We start from the raw sequence: 18218 nt of genomic DNA on the forward strand, positions 1-18218 counted from the left end.
ATATGTATTTAGAATTTGTCGTAACAATAATGCAGAAGATTTGGCTACATATTTCATTGGTGTCACAGCCATTTCAGGATACATTATAATAACAGATTAGCAATTCGAACATGAAGAACAGTATTTTGATTATACGTAACTTCAAGCCCTATGGTACAGGAATTAAGTACTGGATGCATGCTCATTTGTGTTGGCTGTAAGTCAAGGGTTGGCATGCTTCCTCCACTAAAATTATAACATGGAGCCTTTGACCTGCTGGGCTTGTGACAGCCTCAGTCTCAAAGTGGATGGCTGCTGACACCATCGACTCCTCTGACCAGACTGGAGGGATTCTAACTGAAAACTGAAAATGTTTCTTGGATTCATCAGTTAAGGATGTGCATGCTCAGCTTTTCCATCTAACTTTGAAGCTAATTGCCAATGCCTGTATACCAGGTAAAAAAAAATGCACTTGATTGCAGCCTTTATAAATGATTTAACGTTGTATTAATGGTGGATTAATTAAACCCAGTGTCTGTATCAATTTTTACTCCTACTAGCATAGATTATGGTGTCAATAAAACTTGTACAAACAGGAATACAATTCTAAATGTATCAAAATTATATTGTATAACATTATCTCTGACTTATGTGTTGTTCAAGTTATCTGGGTTTGAATACAAATTCTGAGCTTCTCTATGGGAAGAAAGATTATAAATAGTATCATATTGGTTTCTCCACTACTGAATCACTTGTATGTTTACATGCAATGATAAACACAAAGGTTTAAACAATTGAACGCAACATTTATTTGGTCTGGAATTAGTTGTCTTTATTTGACATCTAACATGTTTTTTATAGATACATTGAACTAGACAGTAAAGGCAAAAAACAGAAATGCACTATTCAATTAATGTAAACATTAAACATTGGCATGTTTGCATTTTAATTTATCAGTTTTAAAGTTGGTGCTTTATGAAAGGAACAATTCTAAGTGTGTTAGTTGCAATTTTCAGATATGTGCCAGGCTGGGCGAGGCATTGTGATGCCAGTGCGGAAACATTCTTTACTCACTGGCTCGTCTTGACTGAAATATGTGGGCATGAATGTTTGGCAAGGGCTATTTCTAGTACTGAAGGACTACTGGTGGAGAAATGCTAAAATAGCACACTGAGATTGGTTCAAATCAGAAAGAGATGCCTCCAAATCAGTGGGAGTGTTGGATATAAACTTTCTCTGTGACCTGTAGGTAATCGTGCTATGGATGAAAGCAGCCAACCAAGATATCCCAGTGGACACAAAGGGTAAGCAGAGCTTAATGGCTGAAGTTCTTGTGGTGGAATGGGAAAAGCTCCAAGGAAATTCCTGGTGCATGTTGTCCTGCAGTCTTGTGAAAATTTGCTCATTATTTTGTGTCACAAAAAAATTCAGGCTTGTTCCCTTGTATTCTAATCATCCAAAATTCTAAAATGAAGAAAAAAGAACAGAGAATGCTGGAAAAATTCAGCAGGCATCCCAGCATAAGGTGAAAAGTCTGTTGTCAAAATCTTGTTGTCTTTCACCCGGCAGAAGCTTAATGTCCCATCGAGGACGACAACCGCCACTGGTTCCTGGTGGTGATGGATGGGTTTAGTAGCATGTTGTCAACAGTAGGACCATAAGACTCTGCCACCAGCAAGTGGTGAGCTGCCTCCTGCCACTGTGAAACACGTCGTGGAAAGGGGGAAAAATTCCGTCCAGTGACTCAAAGCATGAAATCTGTTTCTCTCCTGATAACTGCTGCCAGACCTGCTGAGTTTTTCCAGCAACCTCTGTCCTTGTTTGTCTAACACTTGCCTGGTCACCACCCTCCCAATGTAGTATCCTCTGTAAACTTGAGTTCATATATTCTGCTGCCTATAATTTAATGTCCCACTCATCGACCACCCCTGAGCTTATCATTATGACGCCTTGTCTGGTAAAGTCTCAATTTCAAAATTCTCATCCTTGTTTTCAGATCCATCCATTCTCGTGACACTGTCTTTCTCTGTAACGTTCGGCTCTACCAGCTCTGTACTCCTGATATTTCAGTATATTTCATAGCCCCATTTTTTTTTTCATTTCACCATTAGGGCCACTGCCACATTCCTACACTCTGCATCTTAGTTCACTTGCCATTTACACATTACAATCTCTTAACGGGCGCTTTTAGCACAATTCTCAGCCTGTATCAACACCATTTACATTACCTTTGACTTTATTGTCAATATCATCCTTATCAATTTCACCCCCTCACCTTTACTGATATAAATCTTGCTGATTTTCCTTGTCTTTAACTCTGGCGATGGGCTGTCCTAATTTGCAACGTTGGCTCTGCCCCCTCTCTACAGATGCTGTTAGACCTGCAGAGATTTTCCAGCACTTGGAAAAGAGTTTTTGTTTCATGTTCCAGCATCCCCGATATTTTGCTTTTACCTTTCTTTTCTCCTGGTATATAAATTGTTGTGACTTTGTGTTTGTCTTGGTAAGTACAAAATGCAAAGCTTTAGTAGCATGTCTCCCTGTTCCTTAATATTCAGGCTCTGTCCTACTCAGCACCTGTTCATTTATTATACTTGCAACAGTTTTGCTTAATTTCATGCTTGCTATAATGAATTATGTTTTTTTTCCAGAATCCTGAATGGCTTGAGGGTAGGTGGGAGAAAGCACCGAAGTGCCCAGCCTAGTGATTGGATCACAGATAAAGAATCATCTTTTTCTACTGGCAACATTTCTCGCTAAAATAAGCTTAGAGATATGTTAATTTGAAACTTTTATAGGGGCATTTATAATAACGTATCTATATAGGACTGAGAAAATGAATTATTTGGATGAAGAACTTCCATTTTTAAAAAAGCCCTCAGAAAATGTGTGTAACCAAAGAGATGAGTCTGAAGTTGGCTCCATATTTATTTCTGAAACATGGTCCAATAACCTCTCGAATAACTCAAATGCAGACTTAAGTTTTATTTCAGAAAATACAGCTGCAAAAACAGAGTCTGTTCATCACGTTTTGACAGAGGACTGCAGGCGACTTACAGTAAATACAATTCCCATTGGATTTGTTGCAGATCCTGATTATATAAATAATGGCCAGCTACCTGAGAATGGTGACCTCCTATCCACTGTAAAGACATCGCCAGAATCACCTTCATTTTCTAAGGCCGATGATACTCCTTGTGATTCTTCTGGTTCCTATCATACAGCTGCAGGCTCTGAGAACCTGGAAAATCTCAGTGACTGCAGTGGACCATTTGAGGACGTTGAAGAACTTCCTACGGATTATGATGAAAATCAAGATGTTTCCGAAAGCGGCAGTTCCCCGATTTTAGCTGATTCACAAAAAGAACGAAGCAGTGACCAGTCAAATTATTCTAAAAATGAGAACAGTTCAATTCAATCTTATTGTTGCGAAGGGCAAGAGCAAATATTTGCGAATAAGCACAAAACGGAGCTGTGCGGAATATATCTGGAGGGGGATGCCTGTGAATTAAATGGAGAGCTGATGGAGAGTAGATTAGATAACAAGAGTGAGCTTGATGTTAACTCCAATTACAAAAATAGTAAGAGAGCAATGGTAAAAATTGTTGATGAAAATAAATCCTTCGAGTGTGAAACTACCTCTGGCTCTCAGGAAGAAAGGAATGTTTGCTACGGTGTTTTGGTACCTGATGATACTTTATTAGCCACAAATAGAAAATCATATAGCCGAGGGTTAGCCAGCAAATCAATTGAGTACGATCTATCAGTTAGGGGCACAGATATCGAGAACTGTGAAGGAAATGGAGACCAACAGGTTCAATTGTCAATCACAGCCCAGAATAGCAAAACTGGAGAGAGAGGTAGCCCAGCTCAGCTCACCAAAATTCAGAAGATTGGATTAAATAGACATGAATCCCCGAGGTGTTATCTGCAGCCTGGTTTAAATGACCCCGAAGAAATGTTTCAAATAGATAAGTCTGAAGATGGTTTCAAAGATGATTCATCTGTTAATGGTAAAAGAACTGATTGTGTGAGTGAAACATCCAGCGTGGCAAGTGAATTAGATGAGACTGATTACGAGGTTCAAAAGTTAACCGCTTTGGCTTTTCGAAGTTTGTCCTGTCCGAGTGATGATTACCTTGGCATTTATAACTCTAATGCATGCATTGATTTTTCATCACCTTTGTCAGAGGAAAGCCACAAAACAAACAGATTGTCAACTTGCGTTATTGGGTTAGATTACACTGGTGCATTTGACAGTAATGAGGAGCCCTCAGATTGTAGCAACACAGCTTGTGCTTTACATGCTGAGGCTGAAGAAAGCAACATGGTGTTATTTGATGACTCACTTGACAGAGTACAGTGTGAGTGTGTTGAGGTGGTTGTGGAAACTCAAGACAAAGGCAAAGATTTGAGAACAAGCAGAACAGTCCCAAAACGACAAATTGAACTCAGAAAACGACAGAGAAGTGAATTAAAAGTCTTTACTTCAAGAGGTGCCATTAATTCCTGTGTCTGTGTTGATACAGCAGTTGATACTGAGAATAAAGAGGAAATTTCAGAATGTTTACAAAACTGTGAAGACACGGCCCATGTGGAGAACCCAGGTATGAAAAATGAAGAGAGTATTGGTGAACAGCTATATAAAGAAACAACCCCCGATGGACCTTTGTTGAAGAATAAATTTGCATCCTACCTTATCACAAATGTAATATCCAAGAAAATGCAGTTTGAGCAAGGTCTCAAAATAGAACATGAATTAGATAAGAATACAAGCTCTGCTATCTCCTCAGCCCCTAACTTTGTGAAAAAGGAAAATTTTGACATTCCTACTATAGTTTCACAACAAATTCAACCTGAAGATTCTACTTCAAAATCTGAACCTTTCAATTTCATCCAAGGCAATTTCAGAAAGAATGAGTGTGAATTAAATGATGCAAGTAGTGAGGAAAATAAAAAGGTGGGACAAAAACACAGTTTCAGTTCTTTAAAGTGTGAAGATGGTTTAAGCTGGGCTGGGAAGAAGAACACAAACATCCTCAATGGCTGTGCAACCAGTCTTTTTAGAAATTGGAGTGAAAACAATCCAGATAGCCAAAATAAAATTCTAACAGAGAGAACGTTTGAATTGAATCCTGAGAAACCATGCTCCATGTTACATGACGTATGTATTAATGCACCAGAGCAAAAGAAGACTATGAATGTATCATGTATTTCAGAGGATAATCATGCAGATTACATGTCACAGGCTACCGAAGAAGTGCAAAGTGAACAGTCATCATATAAAGACAAAACAAATTATGTTCAATCAGGTAACAACCCGTGCCAAATAAATGCACCAAATAGTATTATTGTGTTAAAATCACCAGAGATGCTACACAACTCTCAGTCGGCAAACATGAAACAAACCAGCCCATTGTGTATTGCCAAAGAGAATGCTCCTACTATGGATTCTAACCCCACTAGCCCTAACCTCAGGCATCAAGTTCTTCCTACTTCATTTAAACTTGAATCTGAACTGGAGAAAGAACAAGTTTCCCTGTCTAATACAAAAGACAGTATAACTGTAAAAAGCAAAACAGATGATCCTCCTTCTCATGTCAGGGATGTGAGTAAGCTGGTTCAAAATACTTATAGTGGTTTGACATTCTGTAACGTCAAGGCTAAATCAGAGGTGCCAGAAGAAATTCACAATCCTTCTAGCTTAGAGCAATCACTTCCAGCAACACAGCACAAACTATCACCAATTTTCATTCAATGTCAATCAATAAGCAGGAAGGCTGACAAAGGTGATAGCAATGATGATACAGTTGACGAGAAATATTGTACTTGTACAGGAAGTTCAGGTATTTCGAGAATATTTTCCTCTAACTTCCAGCTGCCTATTCCATTTAATAAACAGAAAAACAAAACAATTTCTGCTAAAAGAATAGATTGTAAAATTTACCCAGTCAAAGAGGATGAAAGCGATGCAAATGGTCATTTGACCTGCATAGCTAATAAAGTAACACCTGAAAGGAAAATCCAAGCCTTATTGATTTCAAATAATCAAGAGTCTAAATTATCAATTATGAAAGTTCAAGTTGGAGCAGAGCATCAGAAAAATCATTTAACTAATTTTGTGCTAAATAGTGAAATTGCTGATTTGGTTCTTGGAAAAGGAGAACAAAATAATGAATTCCAGGTAGGACTGGAAAATATCAATAATCGTTTATCAGGTTCTACCACAACAACTGAAGATACTGAAAAGTCATTGAGTAAAATGGAGCCTGCTGGAAATATTAAAAGTGAACTAGAAAATGAACTTTCAACAAAGTCTAATTCAAGCAAGGAAGAAATTTCCATCGCGTTTGATACAGATGAGCCAAGAGGAGAGATTCCAGAGACAACACAAAACAAAACCACGCTTTTAATGAATTCATCTTTAAACAAAAATGTAGATTCATCACAAAGAAAGGCTGGACCTAAAACGGGTGTTCAATCCAAGATGGAAATTCAAAATAATCAGCTAGGGATTTTTAATAATGATGATGATCATGTTGAACTGTCAAATGAAAAAAGCTATCTCCAAAATGATTTTCAAGTTAATTTGAAGAATCAAAATGAACCATTCCATAATTCAAATACTGGCAATGAAGACGTGGATGTATCACTTTGGAAAAATGACCCAAATAAGGACTTTAAAATTAGATTGGAAAATGAAAATAAATGTTTAAGCAAGTCAACAACAAATGATGAAGAAACTCAAAAACTTCGGAGAAAAGGTACACATAAGAAAGAAATTCAATTTAGATTGGAAAAACAAAATAAAATGTTAGAAAATTTAACATTAGAAGATGAAGAGGCCACACTGTCACTTGAAAAGCATGAAATGGAGAGTGAACTTCAGATTGGTTTGGAAGATCAGAACAAAATGTTTGAAAGTTCTACTCTTAATGTAGGAAGTGCCAGTTTGTTGCTTGATGATCCTAAAGGTCAGATAGAACTTGCCCAGGATAATCAGAGTACATTGGTTTTGAAAACTAAAGATACTAATATATTACCAGATATAAACAAGCATAAAAATGAAATGCAAATAGGGTGGCAAGAAGAAAATGAGTCTTTGCATGATTCTAGTACAAACTGCAAATTATCGCCTCTAATTAATAATCTTAATGGAGAGATCCATAATGTAATGGAAGGTCAAAACAATCTATTAAATAGCTGTATGCAGAACAAGAAAGAATTCAAAATTGAATATGACACCCGAAAAGACACAGATAAATCTGAAATGATACCAACAACAGGAAAAGTTGGGATAACATTCATAAGTGAATTACAACCATTTAAAGATAACAAAATTTCAATGGTTTCAGAGGAAGGAGGACAAAGTGTTACTAAAGACTGTTCAGAATCCAGGGATAACAAAGTTGTAGATACGCAGGTCCAACTCCCTAATGACATCAATTTAATACCTGTCAAAACCACAGAAAGCTGTGCTGCTTCTGTGGAATCATCAAATTGTCCGGAGACTATTAAAATTTCATCACAAAACTCACTTCAAGAGACCGAAACGCAAGATGTTCATGGCAAATCAGCATTTTCAGCTGATATTCACAATACAATCGTTAATAAGCTACAGGCTACACAGGCTAGTTTAAACTTTACAAATACGAAAATGACTCTGCTTGACTCTATTAATCCTGATATTAAGTTATCCACCAAGACAATTGGCGACCAAACCAAGCAACAGTCCTTAGAAACAAAAACAATTCCAGTCAGCAAAGCAAGTGTTCAAGAGAAAGCATCAGTACCAGATCCACTAAGTTATCTGACCATTCCTATTGGAGAACACACGCTACAGGCACCTCCCCAAATACAAATACCTGCTTCTCTTCACCCTGGTATTCCGAAACTCGATCACTGTTCAACAACAACTAGCCCTCACCAGCAAAATTGGGAAACCTTAGATCCTCAAAAACAGGAACAACAAACGTTTTCTTTAACCAGACAAATTCCCAGTGTTGTGGAAAAATGTTATAAGATCCCTGAATCTCCTCACTTTATGGCCAACCCCCAATTCCCTTGCTTTCAGTACTCCCTCATGGACAAGAAATTACTTATTGATCCAGAGACTGGAAAACATTACTTTGTTGAAGCATCAGTACAATCCCCACGTAAAATGCTGTTAGATCCAGAAACGGGTTGCTATGTCGAAATAGTAATACCTCAGCAAACATATTGTGCGTCCCCATTTTCCCCATTTGTTCTATATCCAAATGCCTTGAGGCCTTCATATATACCAAGAATGCAGTTTTCAAACTTATTTTCACCACCTCTGGTCACACACTCTGACCCAACCCCTGAGTCCCCAGAAGTACAAATACAATCAAATCTAAATGGCACAACAGACAAGCAAGATCATAAGAATAACACACAAAAGAATAAATTAGCTGAACCTAACCACATGGAAAGTCCATATTATATCCCAACAGATATGCCTGTAAATCCTATTCCTGCACTGACCTCTATGCAAGTTATATCCACTCACACTCAAACTCTTCCGTAGAACTTAAAAACAACTTAACAATCATTTTATCATCCCAGCCAATTTGAGGAAGGAATACCCTGCTGGCTTTCCTATGGAACAGAAGTGAGAGAATTCTGCACCAACACCCACAGAACAATCACTTGAAAGGACATGAGCCTGAGTTATTGTTTTGTTTTCCCTACAGTTGATTACTGACTTCTGAAGCATTTTCTGTGTTTTTTTAAAAACGTATAAGATGCTGAACTATGATTTTTGAAATTGTTCTTAACATTTCCCTCTACAGTAATCAGACTCGTAAATTAAATAAAGAAATTATGTTACGCCAACAGTTATTTTTGATAGTATCAATATTTTGAAAGGATTGCTTGGTAATTGTTGTCCTTAAAAATGTTGGAATTTAATTCTTAAATAATGTGGAATTGTGGCAGAAAATGCTAAATATATTCTGCTTGTAGGTACGCTAGGCATGGTTTAAACCTTTCCTATTTGGCTGGAATGGGACAGGCATTTTATCAAAACGGTGATTGGTCTCAACACACTGCATTTCCAGCGCATTTGTACTTACTGCCATTTCAACTGTGTTGTATCCTGTTGTGGGGAAGGCACCCATACAACACAAGTGTGGGTCACATCAATATCTAAACATCAGGGTCCAATGAGGTGATTTGTGTTTTGTTTCAACTTTAACTGCCAGTCATGGAAGTGATGTGCAATCTTGGGGTCAGCAGTGAAATCTGGCAGGAGGTAAGACTAGCTCCAGAAAAGGCTGAAACCACTTCTTAAATGTTTTCTAGTGGACAGAGAGAGAGAATTTGGCACCAAAAAAAACCAGAAGACAAACAAATTCAGGCTTCTCCAGGATAACTCATCGATTGCTGAGGACTGCTTCACCAAATTCATGTCTGTGACCTCTTGCTGCCTGAAATCCAGCTTCCACCCAGAACCCAGCTTGTCACTCCCATGGCATATCGTCACCTCTCCTGACAGTTACCTTCTTGCCTGAATACAGCTCTGCAGACACCATGCATTTCCCATTTTCCTTTAAGGAATCATTCTTTATGTGTGATATAGGACAATAAGAATTAGAATGTGTCACCCTCTGTTTATTTCTCTGTGGGGCGTGGGCTAGCTTTGCTGGCTAGGTGTGCACATTTAATTGTCCATCCCTGTTTGCCTTTGAGAAGGTGGTGGTGAGCTGTCTTTCTTTTCTTTTATGGAACATGGGCATCATCGGCTGTGCCAGCATTTATTGCCCACTCCTAATTGTCCTTGAACTGAGTGATTTGCTGGGCCATTTAACAGTCAACCATATTGCTATAGATCTGGAGTCACATGTAGGTCAGACCAGATAAAGATGGCAGGTTTCATTCCTTAAGGGATATCAGTAAATCAGATGGGTTTTTATAATAATCAACAATGGTTTCATGGTCATCAATAGACTTTTAATTCCAGGTTTTTATTGAATTCAAATTTGACCATCTGCTATGATGGGATTTGAACCAAAGTCCCTGGACCATTAACCTGGGTTCCTAGATCAGGGGTTCAGTAACAATACCAATACACCATTGCCTTCCCTGCAATCACTGCAATCCCTCTGGTGCAGGGACACCTACAGTGAGACAGTTGCAGGATTTTGAGCCAGTGACAATGAAGGTACGATGAAATATCTTCAAGTCAGAATGGTGAGTGACTGGGGGAGAACTTTCAGGTGGTGATATTCCAAAGTACATTATACTTTGTCATTCTAGATAGTTGTAGTTGTGGGTTTGTAACCTGCTTCCTTAGCAACCTTGGTGAGTCCCTGCAATGCATTTTATAGGTTGTACTATAGATTATACATTGCTGCCACTCTTCAGCAGTTGTAGAGGGATTGGATGTCAATCAACTGAGGTGCTTTGTCCTGGATGATGTCAATTGTCTTGAGTGTTGTTGAAGCTGCACTCAATCAGGCAAGGGGAGAATATTCCATCCTTGTAAATGGAAGTTTTGGGGTGTCAGGAGGTGAGTTACTTGCCACAGGATTCCTAGCCTCTGACCTGCTCTTGTAGCACATAATTTATACTTATAGACCAGTTCTGTTTCTAATCAGTGGTAAACCACAGGATGATGACAGTGGAGATTTAGTGATGGTAATGCAATTGAACATCAATGGGTACTGGTTAGGTTCTCTCTTGACTGAGATAATCATTGAATGGCACTTACATGGCATGAATGTTACTTGCCACTTTTCAGTCCAAGTCTGGATATTGTTCAGGTCTTGTTCCATTTGGACATGGACTTCTTCAGTATCTGAGGAGTTATGAATGGCACTGAATGTTTTGTAGTCATCTATAAACATTTCCACTTCTGCCCTTATGATAGAAGGAAGGTTATTGATGAAGCAGCTAAAGATGTTTAGGCTTAGGACCTAGGAGAGTGTTATAGGCAAACTTGATTCTGCTGTCACTTGATGCACATACAAGCACACTTTCCAACAGGGTAGGGCGGCAACCACGTGTAGGCATCCTCTTGATCTTCTTCCACTCCTTTACCCAATGGCACTGATACCAACGGCTATCCTATTGAGTACTTAAGATAAACTTTGATATCAAATCTAGGTCTTCTGTTCAAAATCTAGGTTCTGTCAAATTCCTCTTCATTTTCCTGAGTAGAGGCAGTAATTTTAATTTCAGTAGACTTTTTTCCTCCTTCACGTAGGAGGTGATGGGATAATTACACACTCTTTACAAAATCTCACTCATTCCTGCTGGCACTAACAATATAACAAGATCAATGTGTTTAAACACATTCACATTCCAGTTGTGTTGGCTATAATTGGAATGAATTTGCATTTTGATTGTAGATTCGTTAACGTTCTTTAAATACTTTGCTACTGGAGGTCTCTTTGTGATTGTGTTCCATTAATTTTCAAACCTTTTGAAGTCCAAGGTATAGAAACTGGACCTCATTTTTCCCATTGTACACATGTAAAACGTGCACAGTGAGGGTTGGTGTCGACCAAATCTTGCTTCCCAAGAAGAGCTGAAAGATGAATGACCAGAAGTAGGTTAGGCCATTTCCTGGATGCCTAATGGCCACGTAAAACAGATCCCTTACATATGTAATGAAGGATGAGCATTAAAAATGTCAGGTCACCACAAGGTACATTTTATTGTTTTAAGGACCCTTCTGTCGACCCAAGGCCACGAGGCACAATTAGGATTGCTGTTTGTCCCATGATCAATCCCTTCTTCCTTTTCCAACTCTCCTGGACTTAGCTGATGGCAATTGATGCCCATGTAGGAAACTGGACACAGCAAGTGAATGAACCCTCCCTTTGGGAGTGTGGCAGATGTCAGCAGCTTTCCCAACTTAAGCAAACAAAGCCAAGGTCCGGTTTCAGGTAAGTCTCAAACCCCCCACATCACCACATCCCCCTTCAGTTGGGGCAATTCTGTGCATACCAGAAAACAAGCTTTAATCTATTTCTAACCTCTGTACCTTTGTGTCATTGCTCTTCTTTGTAGGCCTTTACAAGTATTTCAGTTTTACCAACATTAATTACCTTCAATTCCTAAACCCTAGATATTCCTTTGCTTCTAATTTACTGTTTCTATCGCATTGGGATCATTGCTAAACATTGTTGCCTGTTCAACAAATTGGGTAAAAAATATTAATTTAAGAATTATGCATCAAACCTTAGTTTTATCTTTCTGTTTCCTCAGTCAAAACTAGGTGGTTAAAATTCACCACATAATGCCCTGTACTTTTTGCAGATCTCCTTTATTTATTAAAATATCCTGCTGCCTTCCTGTCAGGAAGACTGTCTTCCTTGTTCTCAACTGCCACTCAAACCTCTGCATGTTCTGCACCCGAAATGAGAGGGAGAAAGATGAGCTTTTCGTGCCAATGGTAAACAGGGAGAGATAACTGGCTGTTGAAAATAGCTGCAATATGTCATGCAGAGTGAGTGAAATAGTCAGTGCAAAGGGAAAGAAAGAAAAGTATAAATAAATCCTGCCATAGACATCAGGGTCTGCCTTCCTGTCAATTCCACAATCCAGACATCCAGTGGCACCAAGATGTGTAGGCCCCTTGATGTTCTTCAGTTGCTTCCTGCAAGAAAGGAGGGCTGTGTTTATTAGTGATAATCTTGTGATCCATTTTGATAGTGACAGCAAGTTGCGAATAGGAGGACTTGGAGTGAAGTTTGGTACAATTGATAGCAAGAAAGCATAAGGAAATGGGGTTGGGGTGGGGGGTTTGGTGGTTCTGTGTATTGTGAGTAATGAGTTTTCCAATGTGGGCAGAGAATAACTAAATTGAGAATTGGAATTCCTGCCTTCAAAACTATTATAGTTTTTGCCATTGATCTCCTGAACCTCCTCTTCTCAGTGTTGAGGAATATGTTGCCTGCAGAGCTTTCTGCAACCCAGTGCGGTGGTTTGGGGAAAGTGTGGGGGAAAGTGCCAGTAGGAAGAATTTTCTCTCTCTCTCATTTCCTGCAACTCCTTGAGCAAAGCCTGCAAACAGATCTATTTATAGCTCTTTCATTCGTCGCCCAAGTTCAAGCCTTTTTTACTGCCTGCAATCACACTGCTCTTTCCCTTTCCTTTTAACAAATGCCTGCTGCTTTTGACTGGACTCATTAGTGCCCAATCTCTTGCACCCTCACCCACACACCCATCACCATCACTATTCTGACCAAAGGAGGTGCATAGCCAATAAACAAGGTGGGTACTACTGGCTGCAAGCTTGTTATAATTAATCCTCACTAAGTCTATTGTGGCATAATGGTGATACTTACAGGTATTTGGTATTTCTGGTGGATGTAGCACAATGGCAATAGAATGTGGACTTCAGCAAAGGGTGAAAGCAGAAAACCATCTGCTGCACTTGCTATGCTATCTAGATGTCTTTTATCCTCCTCGCCTCTGGGATCGTGAAAAGGCAGATGAGGGGGTGGGGACAGCAGAAGCAAACATCTCTGTTAACTATAGATTTAGCTGTGAAGCGTGACCCCAGCATAATTTTCCCATTGTCCCTTTGGCCACGTGAACCAGCAAATGTAACGTGTCCGCTAACTGCTGAACAAATGTGTTTGGTCTTTATCTTCCTAATGCCCTGAATTAGCTTCACATTAATGCCCATTGGCTAAATAAACTAGAAGAAAAGATGTTGTCATTGATCAATGCTAATAACGCTTTTACTTTGATGCTGGTGTTGTAAGTAGATACTTTGAAAGCTAATACACTGATAGAACTTTGAAATCCAATCTGCTGTCACATGAGCAGCATTGCAGAAAAGGTAAGAGAAATTAATGTATGCCAGCAGTATCTGAACAATCACTGTGACAAGGCAGTAAAAATAGGAATAGCAAAGTTCACATGCACTATCAAGCAAAAATCAGTGCAACTCAATTTTCAGTGATGTGTGTGTCAAAAACATAGTAATAAGGCTAAGAGATTTTGTTAGCAATGAGGTTTAAAGCTGTATATTTGATTTACTAGAAGCATTGGTGCCATTTTGTTACACATGAAAGTTTTCTAAAAGCTACAGGCTTTATTGCTGATTTTGTTGGTGCAGATTTATTTTTGGACTTGGTGAATGATTAAATGTGAAGTGCCAAGTTTATTCAAAGGCCAGGGTTCCTGTGTTTCTGCCCTCACTTATAACAGCATCAATACGAAAATGGAATTGCACTCTTTTGAATAACAGAAACACTCTGTCTGCTGAAGAGAGGGCAACCCTGGCTGCTGCAAACCACAGATTCCTGGCTATCCTTTTAGAAGAGGACCAAGTGCTTTGTGGGATAGTTGCAATCTAATGAGGTGATGTGTTAATAAAGAACAAAATTGAAGATAAAGAGATAGAGAACTGTGTATTCCTTCTCATAACTGCATTTCATCATGTTAGTTTTTTTTAAGATTAAAGCTTTTATAGGTTTTCCAATTCCTATCCCCAATCTTCACTTGATGTCCAATTTTTCCATTGCTACTGATTCAAATGTGGCAGCCAGACTATTCCTTTTTTACTACAAGACACATAACTCAAGAGTAACAATCAATTAAAGGACTGTTTTCAAATCTTCTGTAAAATACCATATGCTGTGGGGATCCTTTTAAAACCGTTGCTGTGGCAACAGTATTCTATGTAGATAGAAATGCTAGCAATCCAGCTCGTGTTACAATTTAAATTTCCTCAATTCTTCTCACTCATCCCTACTGTGTCCATTGGCAATCTTGCACATTCCTTGCACCTGATCTTATTTACAAAACACCTGGAATAGTGTTGCACCAGTTCAAACAATGAACTCTTTAACATTGACAAAACATTGGAAATAATGGTCTTTTGAGTATCCTAAGTGTCTCCCAACTGATAGAAAATATACCAGCAGGTCATAAAGCACAAACTAAATAAAAATTACTTTTATTAAAATATACAGAATTATACAGAAGGAATAGTATACAAGAGGTAAACAAAATAATAATTAAATCCTTAATTTCCCAATGCTTGAAAACTATTTGCTGGAACAGAAATAAAGACATTGGTTGGAATTTCCTGCTACTATTCAGCCTGGGCGTGTTCAGCAGTGGGAGCAGGAAATATCATGAGAAATGCAAAGTAACGTTTTACTTCAGCATAACCATGTAATGTGTTTGACCCTTTCCCTGATACTGATGGGGCACATGCCCTATGTTTAATGTTGGAATATCATTATAATAAATTAACATATCATTATCAGATCCTTATGTTGGAATCATCAACTGTATCAGAAAATCCATCCGCAGTAGTATGAAGGTAGAATGGCGTCAATCGTGACTGGTCTCCAAAGGCATGCATCTGGTGAGCAGGCTTCTCAGGGGAGATCAGATGAGTGCAGTGCTCGGAGGAAGATAGAAAGATTCTTAATGGCTAGTGCAGACACAGTAGGCTGTAGGGCCTCTTTCAGTGCTATAAAACTCTATGGGCAGGATTTTACAGCCTCACTTGGGCAAGATTGGAAAATCCCAGCTGAAGACAACGGACATTTCCTTTGTCCACCCCTTGCCCATTCTGATTCTGTGCCATTCAGGATAGAATTCCGGTATACGTCTCTTAAGCCTGAGTACTGCCTGTGCTCCCCTCAGCATTGCCAGTACATTCTCTTGGCACTGCCCCAGACAGACAGGGTAGTGCTTTAGTGAGGGTGTCTTTAGGTTGGGGGAGGATTCCAGCATGAACTGCTTTGATTACTCTGTGCTGGGGCAGCCTTTAAAAATGACATCCTGATCCTCATGCTTTTAATTTGCTGGTGGTTTGGGTGAATCAGAAGCCATCTCACCAGCAATACAATGTGGAACCTGTGACTTCAAGTTTTTTTCTAAGGGCTGCACTAGGCGGCAGTTAAAACCACCATTGCTGTTGATAGCCTCAGTGCTGCTTTTCCCTGCCCAACAACTGCCCTTTGCCAATATCAGGGAAAATCCTGGGTTCTTCTAATCTAAGCGTACATACTTGCATTTATGAGATTTTACTTCCGTGCAATGACCAAAATGTGATAAAACTAAAACACTATGATTAGTCTATCTATTCCCAACTTCAGAAAGCTATTGGCCCAAGAAATTTTAATCAGGGCAGATCCTAAAGATGCAAAGGTGCTCTTTAGCACATTTACTTAAGGAAGTTGTGTACAAAGAAAAAAGAACAAAGAACAATATAGCACAGGAACAGATCCTTCGGCCCTCCAAGCCTGCACTGATCATATGTTCCTAACTGGACCATCTGTTTGTATCCCTCTATTAAAGAACAAAGAAAAGTTTTACCATCAGGGAGAAATAATACTGTGAAAAATAAACCAGCAGAACCTCTTATTAGTCTACCATTGTATATAACAATCATTTCCAAACAGGAAATAAACATTAATGAAAAATGTCAGGCATAACTACAATTGATCTTTCAGTAACTTAGAACAAGTGCAATCACAATGGAAGAATCTATCAGAAAATAGATAATTCCTGTTAAATATTTTTATTGCCTACATGGGCTGTCATGTCCCAGTAATGTTCAGTCAATACTTCTTAAACTAGGCAGAGACAGTTTAATAAAATGGCCACTCTAAATCATAGAATAGAATCATAGAATCCCTACAGTGCAGAAGGAGGCCATTCAGCCCATCAAGTCTGCATGGACTCTAACCCTGTAATCCCACATATTTATCCTGTTAATCCCCCTAACCTATATATCTTGGGACACCAAGGGGCAATTTAGCATGGCCAATCAACCTAACATAATGTCATGTGACCTTTGACGTTTTGAGCTTCAGACAGTCCCAAGTGAATACCTAATTAAATATGGTGATTCACAGCCATTTGGAGAATTCACATATCCCTTTGTTTCAGGTTCAAACAAAGCAAAAGGACTACAGAATTTAAACTAACATGACTTTCTGATTCACCCTGGATAAAAGGGAATATCAAAACTCAATGTGCATGAGATGGGTGTGAATGGACCCTATCAACCTTCCTTAGTATTATGATGGTTTCCCGCTTCCAAACAAGGCTGACTGAATCTCAAAGTGTCAAAGAACAACATAAGATGATTGGAATCAACATACACACTCTCCTTCAGAATAAGAAATTGTGGGATTCACATGATGAGGGAACCAAGTTATTGTCTGTTTTTAAAATCTGCAAGAATCTCTTGCCGGCAGAGAGTCCCAAGTGAAGCCATTGAACCAATTGCAAGTCAGCAAGCAGCCAAGATAATTTACAGCAATATCTTGACAGTGGGAGACCACTCCAGAAAGAAGAGCTCAAGAACATATTCTGGTTAAAGTTTTCTTGAGAGCGAACCTCCAAGAAATTTAACTACAAGAAATCTCACAGCCAGTTGAGAATGCTTTGCTTTACAAGAGCTTTACTTCAACTTTAAAGCATCAATTGCATCTAATTCTGTCTACAAAACAAAAGAGATAGGTCTATATAAATAATATATATTATATATATAGATAAACTGTAATTGCATATTACATTCATCTGTATCTAATCTATATGTGTACTGAAATGTGTGTCAGATTATTATCATGTAACCAATGGGAACATTCTGTGAGGGTCAGGTAGACAATGTAACCAATGGCAAAATGATGTGGTGGTCAGCTGACCAGCTGACCTGGTATAAATAGAAAACAGATGGGAATTGTGGGAAGCTGAAATGGCTCAGGATGTGGCCTGAAGTGTTGGAATAAAGAAGTCTCTTTATTAAACCTTGTTCTTTGATTTTACTTTCTGATGTTAGTTTCTAATAATTTAAACATTTAAACTCACAAAAAGCTTGCTGTTGGAATTACTTAATTGGGCTGGGGGAGGGGAAGCCTGCCTCCTAATCATCATCTCGTGGCAACACCGGTGAGTTTCTGCTCTCCGGGCCTAGAATACCTGACTCTAAAATGCTGCCTCCTACTACTTTCTGTGGAAGTTCACTTCTGTTATCCTGACAGCAGTTTACATGCCACGCCACGCTTATGTGAAGACCACGCTGGACGAAATACTCACCACTACAAATAGCCTTGAGATGAAATATCCCGAGGCCTTATTCATCATGGCTGGAGACTTCAATAAGACAGACTGGAGGGACTGATTGTGGACAAGTCCCCAGGACCGGATGGAATGCATCCAAGGGTTCTGAAAGAAATGGCGGAGGTGATAGTGGATGCCTTGGTGGTTATTTTCCAAACGTCGCTGGATTCCGG

The 18218-nt window shown here is 39.0% G+C and overlaps 1 protein-coding gene across 1 annotated transcript; it reads left to right on the top strand.

The window, feature by feature from the left end:
* Positions 1 to 296: 296 nt before the first annotated feature.
* LOC145351853 (uncharacterized) lies at positions 297 to 8837 on the top strand. The gene is made up of 3 exons (XM_080201562.1): positions 297 to 435; positions 1229 to 1283; positions 2631 to 8837. Exon 3 carries the CDS (start codon positions 2816 to 2818, stop codon positions 8525 to 8527), a length of 5712 nt encoding a protein of 1903 aa, XP_080057688.1. The 5' UTR covers positions 297 to 435; positions 1229 to 1283; positions 2631 to 2815; the 3' UTR covers positions 8528 to 8837.
* The last annotated feature ends 9381 nt before the right edge of the window (positions 8838 to 18218 follow it).

Source organism: Carcharhinus amblyrhynchos, chromosome 13, assembly GCF_965287045.1.
Source record: "Carcharhinus amblyrhynchos chromosome 13, sCarAmb.v2.hapA, whole genome shotgun sequence".
NCBI lineage: Eukaryota > Metazoa > Chordata > Chondrichthyes > Carcharhiniformes > Carcharhinidae > Carcharhinus > Carcharhinus amblyrhynchos.